At 38.9% G+C, this 18,639-nt stretch overlaps 1 protein-coding gene across 3 annotated transcripts in view; it reads left to right on the forward strand.

The window, feature by feature from the left end:
- SYNPR (synaptoporin) overlaps positions 1–16,577 on the forward strand; it is a 342,216-nt gene extending 325,639 nt beyond the window's left edge. For 2 of the 3 annotated variants that reach the window (XM_010352905.2, XM_010352906.2), the window contains exons 5-6: positions 8,686–8,877; positions 14,865–16,575. In XM_010352905.2, coding sequence (XP_010351207.2) covers positions 8,686–8,877; positions 14,865–15,122 — 450 coding nt within the window. In that variant the 3' untranslated portion in view covers positions 15,123–16,575. Of the gene's footprint in view, positions 1–8,685; positions 8,878–14,864 lie in introns of all 3 variants that reach the window. The other variant, XM_010352907.2, reaches the window with a different exon arrangement.
- Positions 16,578–18,639: the final 2,062 nt, after the last annotated feature.

Below are 18,639 nucleotides of genomic sequence, written 5' to 3' on the forward strand. Positions count from 1 at the left end.
TACTATTAACTTGCTTTGAAAGATTTGTGCTAGTTGTAATAAAAAGATTAGGCAGGATCAATGGAAAATTAAATCAGGTTTTGAGGAGTGTTTTTAACATATGATTTACGACACTATTGCAGAAAGCTAGTAAAGACTTTACATCTATTCGGAGTTCACCAAACAGCCAGGAATACCTCCCTCTTGCACCAAGATTATAAAATCAATTGCCTGTAACTGAAATAAAGAGAGAGATGCAGGGGATCTAAAAATCTTCTTTTCACAAGAAAAGTTAAAAACAAGAAATGAAAGTATCTGTTCTACAGCTGAGCAACCACAGATTAATTGATAAAGTTCTCTGGGAGCAGTCTAGAAAAGAAAAAGTGCAGTATGTCAATCATAATAAAATATAACTTCGGGGAAAAAGCAATGAAACCCTACATTGATTCTCAAGCATCAGCCAGATTCTTCATGCATAAAACAAGATGATTGATCATTACCCAGGCCTTGTAACAGAAGAACATCAGCTTCCACTACATCTCTCTTTTTGCAAAATCCTGATTAATTGGCAGTGTGACAATAGTGTATCTTACAGTTCTTACATGAAGCAACTCAGGCAGTGTAGAGATTGGAAAGATATAGGCCACTGGAGGGAGGAGGACAGATCTCCCTTGGCTGGTCTCCCCCACTCTCTTCCATCTTTAGAACAGTACCCAGCCCATAGCAGGGAAGATAATAAAGTGTGAACAGATGACTGGGAAAAGAGACAGAAACAGCAATGGACAAATGAAAAAATCAATGGGATTTGGAGTCAAACAGACCTGAGTTTGGTACCCAACCTCTCTACTTACTTAACTTCTCTGAGCCTTTCCTTCTTCATTTGTAAAATAGAAAACCTAACAGCTACTTCACAGGGTTGCGGTGAAGATGAAATGAGGTGGAATAGATAAGGCATCATATCTTATATATGGTAGACCTTCATTCAATACAACGAGGTTCACCTTCCAGTGAGGGACACAGACTTTGGAGCTTAACAAACCTATGTTGCAACCAAAGTTTAGCAGCTTAGTAACTGTGAGATGTCTAGCAAATCTCTTAATCTTTCTGAACCTTGACTTTCTCACCTGTAAACTACAGTCAATAATAGTCACCTCAAAGTGTCATTATGAGAATTAAACAAGTAACGCATGGAATGCACAGTGTATGATACACAGTAACAGATAAATGATAGCCATGTTTGTATCCCTGCTTAATTTTTGTTATGAACCTAAACAATCATGGCCTTCTAAAAGCAACTGTGTTTTTATAAGATTCAGAACATAGATTATGGAGCGAAATTCCCTCGGTTGAAATCCTGGCTGTGCACCTTTCAAACTGGGTTTAAGTAATGTATCCCAACTATAAAATGGGATTACAATAGTACCTACCCCGAAAGGATTGTTGGGAAATTAAAGAAGCAAATATATGTAAAACTTCAATAAGTGTTCTCTAAGTGTTGGCAACTCTCATCATCATCACCATTACTAACACCACCATTATCACTATCATCATTATCATCATGATCATCTCTTGAAGATGTCACAAAATCATCTCCTTAGAAACTGCTACCTCCCCAGTTAAAAATATAACAACAATTATATTAATTGAAATTTATTCCAGCTACAACACTGAAAATATAGGCAGCCTGGTTTTCAGTCCTTTACCACTTCTGTGGGCCTCTTCCTGCAGAGAGCTCTACCTGAGCTCACAGAAAACCATGCTTGGAGAAGGCACAGAGACCTCCAGTAAGGGATAAATGTGGAGCCTCCAGCTCTTGGATGTCCGTAAGAAAAACTGAGGTAGGGTGTGAACCAGAGGTAATTCAGAGGCACTTTTCCAAGTAAGAGTTTCGCAAATGAAGTGGCTGCTACCCAGAGTCCTTGGCTTATTAGACTGGAGATAACTATCAAAAAGACAAACAGGGTGGGAAGTTCTCATCCAAAATGAAAAAGCCCTAACTCATATGCCAGGCTCCTTGGAGCTGGCCATTTGCATATGATCAGAGACTTTCTGACTTCAATTTCTCCTCTCTAGTAAAGATAAGCAAACTTGATGGCTTGACCACTCTTACCCCAGGAGAATTCCTTTTGCTTATTTAAAACACCAGGCCTGAGCAGGCCTGACATTGAGTGGGATCTAGAGCTCACCCAGCAGGTTTAAGCCCCTTTGCCAGTGGATTTGTCATTAAAGATTACAAAGTCTAGGGGATTAGTGGGATTTGTCTAAGCACACTCAATGTCAGGAAGAAGAGGGACTAGTCTCCTGGGACCAAAAACTCCAAATCTGGTCTAAACTCATTCCATTTACCTCCAGAAACTGAGTTTGTGTTCTTACTCATAAAATACAAACAGTAGTAATACCTGCTTCATAGAGTTGTTGTAAAATAAATGGTGCATATAAAGCATTTTGCACTGTACCTAGTGTGTGATAAGTGCTTGATGGTGGTGGGACCTCTGAATCTTCTATTCCTCCCTTTTCTTTCTCCTCCTTTGGAGGAGAGAGGGAGCTCTCCTCCTACTCTCAGACACTGCCGCCGCCTCCCCCTCCTCTTTTTTCTCTTCCTTCTCCCTTCTTTGTGCTCCCCTCTCCTCACTCTCCTCATCCCCAATTCCTTCCCCCTCCTTTTCTTCCTTTTCTTTACTTCCTTCTCCCTCCTCCCCCTTCTCCTTCCCCTAACTCTCCCCCTTCCCCCTCCACTTTCTTTTCCCTATCCTCCTCCTGTCTCCCCATCTACCCTTTCCTCTTCCCTGTTCTGCTACTCCCCCTCTCATCCTCGTAATTTCATCGTCTACCAGCCACCAGCCTGCCATGTCTTGTTAACAGAGTTGTCAAGCCAGCCTTTCCCCCTACACCTAACACAAAATGCAGCTCATGCTTGGCAGAATTGCCCCTGTGGGCCACCTACTTCCTTCTTTGGGCTGTCAACACAGAGGGCCCAAGCCTCCCTTTGGTCACACTGATTTGCTTTCAGACCAGAGCACTGAGGCAATGAATTGGGTGATCATATAAACCCAACTATGGGACTCTACAGGCCAAGAGGAATGTGGGAGGCATGCTGGCCTTGTCAAAGCTAAGCTGTGGGATGACTTAGCTTTGGACCATCTCAGACCAAACTACCAAAAGAAAGTGTGGCATCATCCAAACAGGAAAAAGGGCGTCACTGTCACTTGATCATGGATATAAATATGCTTCCATTTGTTAATTGTGGATTAGAACTATGCTTTCCAATAGGATGGCACTAGTAACATGTGGTTATTGAGCACTGAAATGTGGTTATTATGAGTTAAGATGTACTGTAAGTGTAAAATACACATCACATTTCAAAGACTTAGTATCAAAAAAGTAAAATAGCATACTAATAATTTTAGATTGATTATATGAAATAATAATTTTGACGTATTGGGGTTTGTTGTATTAATATGTAATATATTAATATAATTAATTGCATCAGTTTCTCTCTTTGCTTTGTTTAAGTGTGGCTACTTTAAAGCTTAAAATTACCTATGCAGCTCCTATTTGTGGCTTGCATTAGATTTCTTCAGGCGTTCTCATTCCCTGCTCTTACCACCAGGGCCACAATTATTATTCTTTAAGTCATTTTTAAAATTTAAATCAATGTGTTTTTGAATAAGACCCTGGACCACTATTGAATATAGAAATCCAGCATTATTTGAGATAGTTAGAAGACAAACATACATCAACAGAAAATGAACAGTGCTGTATTCTAGCTACATAGGTATACCATTGCTTACTTGAAGGATCTGAGCCTAGAGCCAGTTTTCTTTGATGAAAAGAATTAAAAGATTAGCACTTGTTAACTAAGCATTGAAAACAGTGTAGCACCCAACTGAGACTTTACTAGTCAGATTGAAAGGAAATTGGGAAGGAAAATGCCTTTCTCCCTATGTAGGGATGTAGCAATATTGTCTATTGCTCGTTCCCACCAGGATAGGCAACCCCAACTTCAGAAAACCTGGGCATAATGAAAAAACACTCACTAAACAGGGAACCCAATGTCCTGAATTCAAATCTCAATTACTTGTGACAACTTGGACACATCACTGAATCTAGTTTCCTCATCTGTAAAATGGATATAATGATCTTCTCCCTCACACAGTTGTTGTGAAGGTCATACGATTTTCGTTGAAAACTGTAGGTGCTCTCTGGAAGTCAGATGTCGTTATTATTAATACTTCAAATGAAATAATGAAACAATCCCATAAGTGGATGGAACAGAAACTTGTTCTATCTAGCTAGCCATTTTTTAGCTCCCTTCCAAGACAAGTCCCAAGCTCTGCCCCCAGCTGAGCAGCCATCTTGCTATTTGCTTTCTGTGTTTCCTGATCTATAGTGTTATTCTAAAATTATTGGAGGCTGAATTAGCAAAGTGATCCATTTACAGTGCAGATGAGAGTGACTTTCTGGACTGTCCACTTTCTAGTATAGCCTCTCAGTATAAAAGTGTCAGCAACAGAAATAAATAACAAAGCCATCAAGTAACCAAAGTCATTGGATTAAAATATTGGTAATATTTACTAATAGGTAGAAATTGAATATTTGTTTATTTTTTATCAACATCTAGTGGAGTTGCTTGTGCCACTATTAGAAAGAGATGGAGACAGGTTTACCTGGTTCTGAAATGCTAAATTTTCTGTCACCAAAGATGACCCCCTTTTCTATACCCCAGGGTGATCCCAGACACCCAGATTCATACTATTAATTATGTTTAGCAAAAAACATGTTTGCTTACAGCAACTTATGAGAAGTGAGGGCAACAAACTAAATGGAAACAAACCACCCAGCCAACATTAAACCAGTCTACTTCCTTAATTGAGGAAGCTGTTTCTTGGTTCACTGAACAGATACTTAAAATATACTGCAGAAACACATCCAGGTTTCATGTCAAAGTTGTTTAGGTACCGAATGAGATGAATAGCTCAGAGTACATTTATGAACCATGTAATAAACTATGGGCAAATAAATCACTTAATACTCTTAGTTGCAGTTTCTTCATCTGTAATATAAGGCCAGTGATGCCTCCTCTGACTATTTTTGGGGTTTTATGGGGACTACATAGAACACAAGTATAAGCAAGCGCCTTTTGGAAACACTGAAGAACATTTTGAAGGGCAGCCTCTTCACTCTATGGGAATAAATAACACAAGAAAAGCGAGCAGAAAAGGTCTTCAAAGGCTTAATGTATGCATGATAACCTAGCAGCAAATGTTAAAATGTATCTTCCGTATCCACACTATCTCTGTTAGACAGACAGGGATCATATTTGTAAACAACTGGATTCTGAACCATCAGAAGGAATTCACTTCTCAAGTGTGAGCTATTTACTTCTGATACTACTGAAGACAGTTTAAGGCAGACCATTACATGGCATTAAATAACACAAATGAGAAAGCTATCCCATATTCGATTTAACTGCAAGCCTTGTACTTAGGTCATGCCAGTACAGTTATGTACCCCATTACAGATGTTTTGGTCAACAATGGATCACCAACAATATGTGATGGTGGTCCCATTAGATTATAATGAAGCTGAAAAAGTCCTATCCCCTGGTAACATCATAGCCATCATAATGTTATGGTAGCATAATCACTCTATTTTAAACATGAATTTAGTGTAGTCAAATCATACAGAATTTATGAAGTCTACAGTAGTGCACAGTAATGTCTGTCCTAAGCCTTCACATTCAACTTCCAGTGCTGCAAAGCTCCATTCATGGTAAGTGCCCTATCCAAATGTACTATTTTTTATCCTTTATACTATATTTTTACTGTACCTTTTCTATGTGTAGATGTGTTTAGATACACAAATACTTACCATCATCATGTTACAATTGCTTGCAGTATCCAGAACATTCACATGCTGTACAGGTTTATAGCCTGGGAGCATAGGCTATACCCCTTGGTGTCTCCATTTCCTCAACTGTAAATGGGGTCAGGATTGGTGTCTATTTCGTGGTGCAGTTGTCAGGATTAAATGAGTCAAAACATGTAAACTTGGAATAATACCTGACACATAATAAGCACTCAATAAATGTTATGTATGAATATTATTATTTGAACAAATAAATCTAACATAGTTTTCTCCAGTTTCCAATTGATAGGTATTCACATGACTACTCTTTTTTAAGTATTTCCCCATTCTATGGGCCTTTCTACAAGTCTATTTCTAATTATGATGAATATAAATAATGAAAACCATCATACTATAGGTAATGCTTTAAGGTGACTGTGGGCCCTAACAAATATGTAATATGGAGAGAACAGAGCCCATATTTTGCATTTTTTTATCCTCTGTAAGACCTTTCTCAATACTCACACATTACTCAAAAATTACTATTTGAAAAAAAAGCATGAATGAATGAAGGTACCGGATTGAACATGAACAGAAAGTCATGATTTGACACAGTCAATCTGGTTATTTATTTGCCACTATTAGAAAGAGATGGAGACAGGTTTACCTGGTTCTGAAATGCTAAATTTTCTGTCACCAAAGATGACCCCCTTTTCTATACCCCAGGGTATTCTATACCCTATTCTATACCCCAGGTACAGAATTTCAAATTCAGACCCAACACTTGAGTTTCTTTATTCCAAATGTTTGCATTACTGTTGAAACAGCTATAGATATTGTATTTGTTTGCTTGTTTATACCTCTACCTAATCTCAGAAAGGCTCATAAGGACATTTAAAAACCAAGGTGTAATTGAATAAAAATGAAAAGTAAAAAGAAGAAAGGGAATATAAAACAAAATAAGGAATCAGGTTAAAATACCCATGCCATCAAAACCCTATGAATGGGTCACACATTGGCCTTTAATTTTCTAGAGCCAGTGTGAAAAAATGTGAACTGGTGAGTTACATAATTCACAACAGCCACTGGATGGAGTGACTTGCAGAAGATTCAGCCACTCTTAGTAGTGAGACCCTCCAGAACATTCTCCACAAAAATCACACCTAACAAATGTCTGGCACAACAGCATCTTTAGAGTGTGAAAGTTCCCTCAGTGTAGATCATGGGATCATGATGAAAAATAATTCAGCCACACCATGAGAGCAAGATACAGAGCAAGTCAGATGCACTATGCCCTCGGGCAGGAAACAAATGCGTGCCAAATTTTCTACTTGAGGAGGTTATTATTAAGAGCAAAAGAGCAGCCTGTTTCTGTTGGCGTATCAGATTTACTTGTTTTCTTTCCTGGTCGGTATTTTTATCATTTTAGGAAAGCAGTATGCAACATTTTTACTATAGTCAAACATATATATAGTCAATCTGAAAATTTTTTGTACTATGTTCTAATGGTCTCAGTCTTAGACAGTCTCTCCCACCTGCCACCCGATCCGAGTCATGAGGGAGGATGAGAGAAGTAGCCCCCATCATCAGCGTCATGAGAGAGGATGTGAGAGGTAGCCCCCATCATCAGAATTTTGGAGATGGTCTCTAAAACACTCATCCCATTAAATCCTGGAAAGTTTGTTTGATAAGGATAAAAGCTTCTTCCCCTGCAAACAGCAGATGATTTTCAGGCCCAGACACACCTAAATTTGAATTCTGTCTCTGCCACTTTCTATGTGTTACCTTATATCTGTGAGTTTCAACTTTCTCCTCTATTTTCTTTTTTTTTGTTTGTTTGTTTTTTTGTTTTTTTTTGTTTTTTTTTTGAGATGGTATCTCACAGTGTCGCCCAGGCTGGGGTGTAGTGGCATGATCTTGGCTCACTGCAAGCTCTGCCTCCCAGGTTCACTGCATTCTCCTGCCTCAGCCTTCCGAGTTGTTGGGACTACAGGTACCTGCCACAACACCCGGCTGATTTTTTGTATTTTTAGTAGAGATGGGGTTTCACCGTGTTAGCCAGGATGGTCTCAATCTCCTGACCTCATGATCTGCCCGCCTTGGCCTCCCAAAGTGCTGGGATTACAGGCATGAGCCACCGCACCCAGCCTCAGCTTTCTCCTCTTTAAAATGGGCATAAAAATATTGTCTAACATGATTATTGTAAGAATAATTTTATACAAAACCTCTCACCCATGGCAGGCACTCAAAAACATTACAGCTCTTATTGTCTTCCACTTAACATAGCTCCACATTGGTTAACACATTGTTAACCAATAACATATAGATAACACATTGGTTTGTTAAGTGAACAAACGAATGAATGAATGAGTGAACATCGCCATCCAAGAGTCTTAAACAATTAGCAGATCTGTCTACATGTTTGGAATCACGACAGCTTGGTGGTTAAGAACTTGGACTCAGTATTCAGGTTGCCTGGGTTTGAATCCTGATGCCATCACGAATTATCTGTGAAGTCTCAGACAAGCTATTCAACTGTTCTCTATGTTAGTTTGACATCTGCAAATAGGATGATGTACCATTCCTTACAGGGATGTTAGGTGTGGGTTATAAAGTCCTTAGCATCATTCCTGGGATATAGTAAGCATTTAATAAATATGACTATTTATTTTATAGAAAGATAAATATAATATCATAAAGCTTTCTGTTATTTGTTTTTCAAAATGTTTTCGCTGGTTCCAGTGCTATGGGATCTTAAATTTTTCCAAAAAGCAAACCAAATAGTTATATAAAGAAATCAACTTGTTTCTAGAACTCACATTTTATTTTACCGTTTTCTATTCTGGTTTGTTTCTGTAGGACTTCATTGTCACTGTAGTCTTTTCGTTCTTGTGGTTGGTGGGTTCATCAGCTTGGGCAAAAGGACTGTCTGACGTCAAAGTTGCAACAGATCCCAAGGAAGTATTGCTACTAATGTCAGCTTGCAAACAGCCATCCAACAAATGCATGGCTGTCCACAGCCCTGTTATGTCAAGCTTAAACACTTCTGTGGTAAGTATTTTTCATCTGTGCTTTACTGTTCATATCTTTGTTTGCCAGTCAAAATAATAAGAAAAACATCTCAGAAGTCATCTTGAAAATTGTTGCCTACAAAACTAGGCCAGTCAAAAGGTGAGATAGTTTACCTCAGGTGCAGGATGATCACTTGGCCCTCAGGTGTTTTATTGTCAGAATCCATCATTTGTAATGTTGCCAATTAAGGAGTTCTTAATAAGAACCCAGCAGGTATTGGCAGCTGCTGCTTAGGTGACAGTTCAGTTGAAACTCTAAGCCAGAAGCAAATATAAAATCTGAACACTACCCGGACGTGGTGGCTCATGCCTATAATCCCAACACTTTAGGAGGCCAAGGTGGGAGGATCACCTGAGGTCAGGAGTTCAAGACCAGCCTGGCCAACATGGTGAAACTCCATCTCTACTAAAAATACAAAAAAAAAAAAAAAAAAAAAAAAAAAAAAAAAAAAAAAAAAAAAAAAAAAAAAAAAAAAAACTAGCCAGGCATGGTGACTCATGCCTGTAGTCCCAGCTACTTGGAAGGCTGAGGCATGAGAATCACTTGAACGCAGGAGGTGGAGGTTGCAGTGAGCCAAGTTCAGGCCACTGCATCCAAGCTTGGGTAACAGAGTGAGACTCAGTCTCAAAAAAAAAAAAAAAAAAAAAACAAAAAAAAAAAATCTGAACTTTAAGGTTGAAGCCAGACAAAAGTTAAAAGGAATAGTTGAGCGCGTACAAGTTCCTGGGGAGAAAACACTGTTCAAGCCACATGTAGTTAGAATATACCCAACTGATTAGAGAAAAATACACAGACCTAGTAGGGTAAAAAAAGAAATTCATAATTTAAAAAAGTACTCATAATAGCTATGGTAATTTTTGAATTTTCTCCATGCTTCTGGTTTAGTTACTTTATAACTTTAGAAAAGCTGCACTGTATTAGTTGAACAAAGTCAAATGTTTTCATCAAGAGTATGGCTCTCACAAGAAAAAAGAAAATCTGACAGCAGGGACACTAAATTGGATTTTTAATTTATAAGTGTAAGAACTTGTATTCTTCCAAAGAAAGAAGCTGTATCTGAGAAATACATAACCTATAACGGCAGCAAAAAGCAGCAGTTATCGAAGAATAGAAGGCTCAGCAGTGTTTGCTGAAAGAACATTCTTTAGCACACCCTAGAAATAATTATCTTTGCTTCAAGATTAACCTGTGTTTCTACAGCTCTCTGAAATTCAATCTGGGAAGTCACTTAGGAAGAGAAAAAAGGGTTGCTACTCTGACTGGACTGTGATTTCTGCTTTGGTGAGATAGTAACCATGAAAATAAACTCTGCATTAGGCTCTCACAATCATTTTTATTCATTACTGACCACACTTGTAAATGAATACTTTGAAGTATACATTACCATATTTACTTATACTTTTGTAGTTTGTTTATAGACAGTATTTAATGAAAGCTATTACAACACTGATCTCAAAATCTAACAGGACAAAGATAAAATTGCTTGATATGTTTGTCAGTTTAATAATTAACTCCCAATAAATTATGACATTCTGCATGTTTCTTCTAATTCCACTTCTGATATATCTAATAATTTTTAGACTAAAAGATAGAAATTATGAACGAAAAACAATGTGATGTGTCTCCTAAAACCAAAATAAAGAATGAATTGAAACCAAATAATGTGATGTATGTGAAAGGACAGGTCCAGTGGTGTTGTAGTGATGTATCCATATCAGTTAACAGTCTTCCAGCTCCTAGTGACAGAAAACTCAATTCAAACTGGCCAAGGCAAACCAATCCTCATATCCCTAAAATCTGTTTTTGCAGTCCACTTCTGGTACCAATGTTTGTATGCATCAGAATAATCAAAGCTGACTCTAGCTACAACAGGAAACAAGTTTTTGGAAGGATATTAAGTAGCTCATACAACTTGATGAAACCTGAAGAAACAGGTTCTAGAAAGAGCAGAATCTAGAGCAGAATGAGAGTTCTAGATGTTCAGTACCAAATAATTGTTGCTTAGAGTTGCCATTAGTGGAAAGTTTTACCTAACCTTGCATTGCTCTGCTCAAAATGCAAAGTACCAGGAGAGAACTCAAGCCATTTGACTGAAGCTTGGCTCTGCAAAGAAAATCAGATTTCTATTACCAAAAGCAGGGGAAAGGACATTAATCAACCAAAACACAATATTTTTATTACAAATTGTTTGGCTTCAAATCATATTGAGCTAGCTTATGCAAAAACTGAAAATAGATGGAAAGACATTAAAAGTGTGTCTTCCTGGGGCAGAACCTAGCAGCCAAGAACTGGAAGACTGTCAGGAAGCTGAACAATTCTCATCCTCCATCTCCCATCTCTCTTTCTTTCTGTGTCCCTGTCCCTTTCTGCATGTTTGTTACATTATTCTCTCTTTTCAGATGAAATTTCATTTCTTTTTCTTTTTTTTCATCCACACAGCAGAAGATAGCCACTCTACAGTTTCTATGTATTTTTTAAAGAAACAGCTTGGACTGAGCAAAAATCACTCAGGTCCAATTGCAAATTTCTGGTAGAGAGTATCTTTTTAGCCCACCTTAGGCCAGATGTCCACCTCAGTCTCATCAGTTATGAATAGAGGGTTTGATGAATGTTGTAGTAGAAACATGACTCAGAGAACACACTTTGCTGGGCAAACACAGGTTTTGGAGTAGGAGCCAGACACGTACCACAATAAATGACCTTCTACAAGTAAATGAATAAGGAAATAATAATCATATTCTCTACCTTGATAACAAATTTACTATCTTCAAAGCACTTTGGCACCTAAATTTTACAGTAACACTAAAATGTAGGTAAGATATCCAGATACTATAAATATTGGAAGCTGAGGTAAACTCTCTAATCCTTAGTTTTATCATCTGTAAAATGGGGATAAATGTACAACAGACCTCAATACTGTTGAAAGAATTCAGTGAGATAATCTATTAAAAAATACTTAGCATCATGCCCAGCTTATGGCAAATGCTCAATACGTGTCAACTGAAAACGGCTACTAAAATACGATCATTCTTAAATGTCATACAGTGTTAGAGCCTAAAGAGAGGAGGAAGAAATAGGTTTTAGTCTCTCAATTTCTTTCAAAGTTTCACTGAGCACAAATATTTTAGCCATAATTTCCACTTCTGCTTCTCCAGCTTCACTCCTAAAAATCTTAGTACATCTTTTTAGACAATCTAGATCTTGTCTTCCCATTTTTTGCATGTTATGTAGAGTGTCTTTCAATCTCTCTTTCTGTCGTCCCCAAGTCTGAGCTTGAATCAAATTCTTACCCCAATTTCAGTTGCAACAAATTGGCAAAAAGGAGTTCAAAGGCCTGAGTGCCCCTAAAATGTGCCAGCCAAGAGATCTGTGATGCTGGACTGAAAAATGAGTACTCCTTAAATATGCCCATTGAAATGCCTTGTTTACCTTCTTTCTTTTAAGTAGCATTTCCTTGATGTCTAAGTTTTTCTTCAGCTTCCCTTTTTTTAAAACCTAATAGTAACAGGGAAAAGAGAGAGATCAATAGATAGGAAATAGCTAAAATTACATCCCTGGACAGAGCCATGCCTGAAAAGATCCCTTGATAATTTTTCCTCCTCTTCCCTCCCCTCCCCTCCCTTTTCCTCCCCTCCCCTCCCCTCCTGTCCTCTCCTCTCTCCTGTCTTCTCCTCTCTTCTCCTTTTCTTTTTTCCTTTCCTTTCATTTCCTTTTTTCTTTTTCTTTTCTTTTTTTTTTTTTTTGAGACAAGGTTTTGCTCTGTCACCCAGGTGGGAGGTGCAGTGGTGCAATCGTAGCTCACTATAGCCTGGAACTCTTGGGCTCAACGGATACTGCTCCCTCAGCCTTCCAAGTACCCCTTCTGAGTACCTGGGACTACAGGCATGTGCTGCCATGCCCAGCTAAATTTTTTTTTTTTTTTAAGAGACAAGGTCTTGCTATGTTTCCCAGGCTCTTCGATAATTTTTTTATACTCATATATTGACATATACTTACAAAGGTGCAATTTAATCAAGATCCCCCATTTAATGGAAAATATTCTGGTTACCATACACATGGTAAAATGGTCCTGTATGCAAATTAGAGTTTTGTCAGTAGTTAACTGATTTATTTTGTTCAAGCAACTATTACACCTTATTTATGTTTTGTATCTCCCTCAGCAGGTAGCCTAGAGCATGGCACAAAATAGGTTCTCAATTAGTGTAAAAAGGAAGGAACGAGGATGCAAGAGGAGAGAAGGAAGAAGGAGGGAGGTCTGGATAAACCAGTCTTTAATTAGATCAGTTGGGGGCCTAGATACTTGATTTTGGCTATTGTGTCTCAAGAACATGATCTCATTGTTTATGCCTCAGTTCAATTTATACTGCAGCAAAGAAAAAGAAAAAGTCTACAAAATACAATTCACGGAAATATTTTACAAAATGATTCAGAACATAGTTTACCTTTAGTAAGTATTTGCTAACGTGTCCAGCACTGTCCAGCTACTTTACACATATCCTCTTTAATCCTCCCAACTATCTTCCAAGAAAGGAATTCTTGTCTCCATTCCATACAAGAAACAAAACAAAAACAAAAATGAAGTCTACAGACTAAATGCCTTGTCCCAGATAGCAAGGCAAGAAAATACAGTCCCCACGGCACTTTGATTTCAAAGCCTATAGAGATTACTCTGAGACTAAGATTCCATTCATGTGCTGCTAAAATATTGAAATATTTTGATAGTCTCAGCTCCAAGTCTCCAAGGCCCAGCTTCTTGACTACACCAGTGCCCCCTCTGCCACCACTACTCACAAGCCACTATGGATCATCTCACTGTCCAGAAACCAAGGGATAAATTTTGACCCAGCAAAGGACTTCCAGCACCCTACTCCAGGACGGTGGCCACTGCCCAAGTCCATTTTGGCTGGTCAGCATCGTGCTAGGGGGTGGTGACTAAATATACTTTAATGTTATCACAGCTTTGCATTATACTACTGTTACCTGTCTCCATTAGGGGGGTTATTAAAACAGACTGCCTGTGGTTAATTCCCAAGTCAATCAACCAGCCTTGGAAAAGGCTGCAGAACAAGCCATGGAATGAGGACTTCTGTTTGGGCCTCATGCAACAGCAAACAGTTCTGCTTCCATCAAACCTTAGGCCCTGGGGAAGCAACACGCAGTCCTCTGACTCACCGACACCCTCCTGGAGAGTAGGAGGAATTTCCATAGGAAAGTTTCACATCCAGTTCTTACGAAAATATTTTGTATTTCTCTGAAACCTGCACTTCGTTCATAGTCTCGTTTCAGCATTCACTTATCCCTGTGAGAGGCACAGAAAGTGCAGTTATTCAAACAGTCAACCTCTCAACATGCTATCATGCATATGTTTATTTGCGCATCACCTGTACCATTGCTTATCCTATATTTTTAATTGACTCACTTTCTTTATATGATTACAATTAATGGAAAAGCAAAAGCAGTATCTCTAACCATAAAGAGAAGAAAGCCTTATAAATGAATGCATCATTATTAAAGTGAAAATTCGCAGCCCTGTGCCATCTGGAAATATCTTACACACCATGAAGGGCACTTTATTTGGAGAAAAAATGATGCCTTAAGTAAGGGTTCCAGTTGTGGAGACAGAACAGGGTTTGGATCCCAGATCTACTATTCAGCAAGCCACATGCCCTTAGACAAGATTTCCACATCTTTAATATGGGTATGACAATAGCAACTTTTTCTTAGACTGATTCTTAGACCAAGGGAATTGATACACATAAAGCCCTTTATGTAGTGCCTGACATGTAGTGCATCTAATAAAGGTCAAATATTCTAAATGAAATACCAGTTCCAAATGGAAAACTTGGAAGAGGACTCAACATTAAAGTGAAAAGTGATCTTTCGTATTGTGAAGGATTTTCCAAAATTGAAATTTTTCTTGGGTTTTTGTCTAGTCTATCAATTCATTGGCTTTGATTCTCCTTCAGGTCTTCGGATTCTTGAACTTTATTCTCTGGGCTGGAAACATATGGTTTGTTTTCAAGGAGACCGGCTGGCATTCTTCGGGACAGAGATATCTTTCAGATCCGATGGAGAAGCACTCCAGCAGCTATAATCAAGGTGGTTACAACCAAGACAGCTATGGGTCAAGCAGTGGGTACAGTCAGCAGGCGAGTTTGGGGCCATCCTCAGATGAGTTTGGCCAACAGCCTACTGGCCCCACTTCCTTTACCAATCAGATTTAACAGAGTAGCGTTTGCATTCTTCTGGAGATCAACTCACCACCTTCCGTTTCAGTGGCAGAAGAATTTTTTAAGAGTTTCAATCAATTATTAATGCAGAGAGTATTGAATGTAAATCAGAGATCTCTAGTCTTCATTAGGGCAGAAAGTCCTGGGTTGTGATAAATGATACTTAGAGATGAGATGACATGAGGAGATATATTATTCATCATAGATTGCTAATTGGAGAGTACCTTGTTATATATACAGATACTTTCATGGTCATTTTGTATGTGTGCTAAAGTAGTAGAAGTATTTTATAGCTTAAAGTCTCTAGTATGTAATATGCATAAAGTAAATCGAATAGCACTGAGTTTTCTTATGCATTTTCATGCAAAAGATGTTATAATAATTTCTAGAAGACAATTTGGTGTATCACAACACGCATGTCTTTTTTTTTTTTTAGTTTTAGGTCTTATAGGACAATGAGTCTCTAAGTTAATTGTTTCAGAAAATTATTCTGTTTTTTTATGTGATAAATCAATGCTCACGTGATTTAAGTGCATGAATAAGCATTTTCTCACAAAATGAACATTTGAACTGTGTTTACGAAAATTTTCTGGTTTGCACCATGAATTTGTCAAGTGGATATTTATAGGAATATATTCACTACCTTGTATACTTTGCAAATTTGTCTCTCTGGCTTTACCCAAGTTCTGAATGCATTGTAATTAAGATTTGAGTTTTTCTTTTCCCCTATTGGTAGACGTTTAGTGTTACATATGATAACTGCCCAACATTTATTCTATTTACTTAGCTAAATATTTGCATTCTTGTAACCTTCTATGGTGTTTTTGTGGCTCTTATCTTGTGGACCATAAATAACATGGCCCAATAACTCTTTGTGTTTACGGAGTGTTGTTTTCTTAGAATAATGGAGATGCAGATATAGATACCATAGTCAAGATACTGCCTTGCTGAAGTATTTATTTATAAAGAATATTCTGTAGAACCTCTACTACCAGCTACACTTTTAAATCCTGTTTATTTGTAAAGCTAATATGTTCCTCAGTGTAATTATTAAAAATTCTCAAGTCACAGCTAAACTTACTAATTCTGATTTGAGTGTAGCCCATAAATTAAAAATGACTTCCATATGCCACTCTGTATCCCAAAGAGGGTTCTCATGAAATATTCTCCAGAATGTATTCATTATCAAGAAAATGCCAATCTTCAATTCCTCGTTTTAACTCAGTTGAAACACCAGGACCCAATAGAGAGGGCAAGCTGAGCATCTGTATTTCCAGATAAAAGTTGTTATCGATGTATAAACTCGTCGTGTGATTGGTGATGTTGGAAGCATTTTAGCACAAAACAGCCTTGTGTCTTAGATGATATATCTGTAACCAGTTTCTGAATCCCGTTGGATAAAACCATATTGTGATATCTATTTGACGTTAATAAAGTTATTGCATACAATGCTGGCTGGACAATGACAACAGTAGAACCTGGTTGGCTTTAACAATGACAGAACGAACAAGGGTTAAATGTACAGTGCCTCCAATCTGTCACCCTGTCCTTGTTTCATGAGCCCAGTGAGGTTCGTTCATTCATTCCACCATTCTAGGACTTCCTATGCACCTGTCACTGTGCATGCCGCTGGGAATGCAGTAATAAAAAGCAAAAACAGGCTGTATGTTAAGAAGCTTACACTCTATTAGGAGAGACTGGCACTAAAATAATCACACCCCAATTATGCTGAGTGCAACAAAGAGAAGCACAGGATTCCACAGGAACATCTATCAGAGAGGTTTGAACTAGTTAGGGAGAAGTCAAGAAGCTTCATACCTGAAGACTACACATGGTTAAGCAAGGAGAAGGTGGGAGAGATGCATGTCCCAGGCAGAGAACAGCCCGGCAAAGCTCTCTGATGGTAGGAGACAGGAAGGATATGTAGGGTTGCCAGAGTTTAATGAACAAGAGGCTTTTCGGGAAGTGTGACTGCTGATGGGGACATGGGTGAAACCTGTCTGAAGGCCTAATCAGGAATTCTGTCTTTATCCTAAAGAAGCTAAGGGAAAGCAGTGAAGGATTTTTGAGCAGGGGAGGGACACGATGAGATTAGCATGTTGAAAGGATCTCAATGACTACAGAATAGAGAGAGGATTAGAGGAGGACAAGCGAGAAAAACATCTTGAGGATAAGGAAATAGGCCTTAACTCCTAGCATCTAGGAGGCAGTAGGCTGGGAGTGGGAGGAGGGGATGTGGCATGAGTTCTCGTGGCTCCCACTCCCACTCCCAATTCCCCCTTATATCCTGGGACAATGATTGGATTTGACTGCTTCCTTCAGCACTGTGCAGGAGAAGAAAGTGTCCTCTGCTTTACAAGCTATCATGAACTCGGCAAAGTGGAGAAATCCTCCTAACCAGCAGTGATTTTTACCAGCCTTAGCAGTTCCAAAGCACTCTGAGCACTGATAAATGGAAAACACTACCTGCCCTGATTGAGATAGAGACATGCTTCCATGGTCCATTGCAGATTCGCAATAAAGACCTGCTCTAACCCAATGGGGATTTTGCTAAACTGATTTATTCCTTCAGGTTTCAAGAAAAGAGCAGTAGATTTTTTTTTTTTTTTTTTTTTTTTTTTTTTTTTTTTTTTTTTTTTTTTTTTTTGAGACGGAGTCTGGCTCTGTCGCCCAGGCTGGAGTACAATGGTGTGATCTCAGCTCACCACAAGCTCCGCCTCCGGGGTTCACGCCATTCTCCTGCCTCAGCCTCCCCAAGCAGCTGGGACTACAGGCACCCGCCACCACACCCGGCTAATATTTTGTATTTTTAGTAAAGACGGGGTTTCACTGTGTTAGCCAGGATGGTCTCGATCTCCTGACCTCATGATCTGCCCACCTCGGCCTCCCAAAGTCCTGGAATTACAGGTGTGAGCCATAAAAAGAGAGTAGCCGGTGAGTTTGAGTCTATGTATCCAATAAGACTAATTTGGAATCTCAGCTTCAGTGCTCACTAGCTGTGTTTCATGGTGTGACTTCACCTTCCTCCACCCTTGATTTTTTAGGAGGAGGTAAAGCAAAGAAGTTAAATGGGTGGGCCCTGATATCAGACTGTCTGGGTGAGAATCACTGCACTGCCATTTCCTCAACTCTCCTTTTTCTTCCTCAAAGCCTTCTTCAAAGCCCTGGGACTTTTCTGAAGCCACAGCCTACAGGCAAGTGCAGCCTAGAAATGAAGGGGAGTTAACACCCCAGGGAGCATCTTCAAACACTGGGGGATATGGGCAGATCAATACATGCCTTTGGTAAGATACTTAATTTCTCATTCATTCAGTTTCCCCATCTCTACAGTGGGGATAACAAAAATATCTGCCTGGCAGGATTGATGTCAGGATGAGAAAGATAAACCATCTAGCCATGTGGCAGAATTACAACAGCTTCTCACAAACGGTGAGCACCCTCTGGGTTTTCCTGCAACCAAGGCTAAGACAAGAGCTGGGTGCAAGGAGTTGATTCCGGGAGTCAGGAGTGA

Source organism: Rhinopithecus roxellana, chromosome 1 (assembly GCF_007565055.1).
Source record: "Rhinopithecus roxellana isolate Shanxi Qingling chromosome 1, ASM756505v1, whole genome shotgun sequence".
In the NCBI taxonomy this organism is placed as follows: domain Eukaryota; kingdom Metazoa; phylum Chordata; class Mammalia; order Primates; family Cercopithecidae; genus Rhinopithecus; species Rhinopithecus roxellana.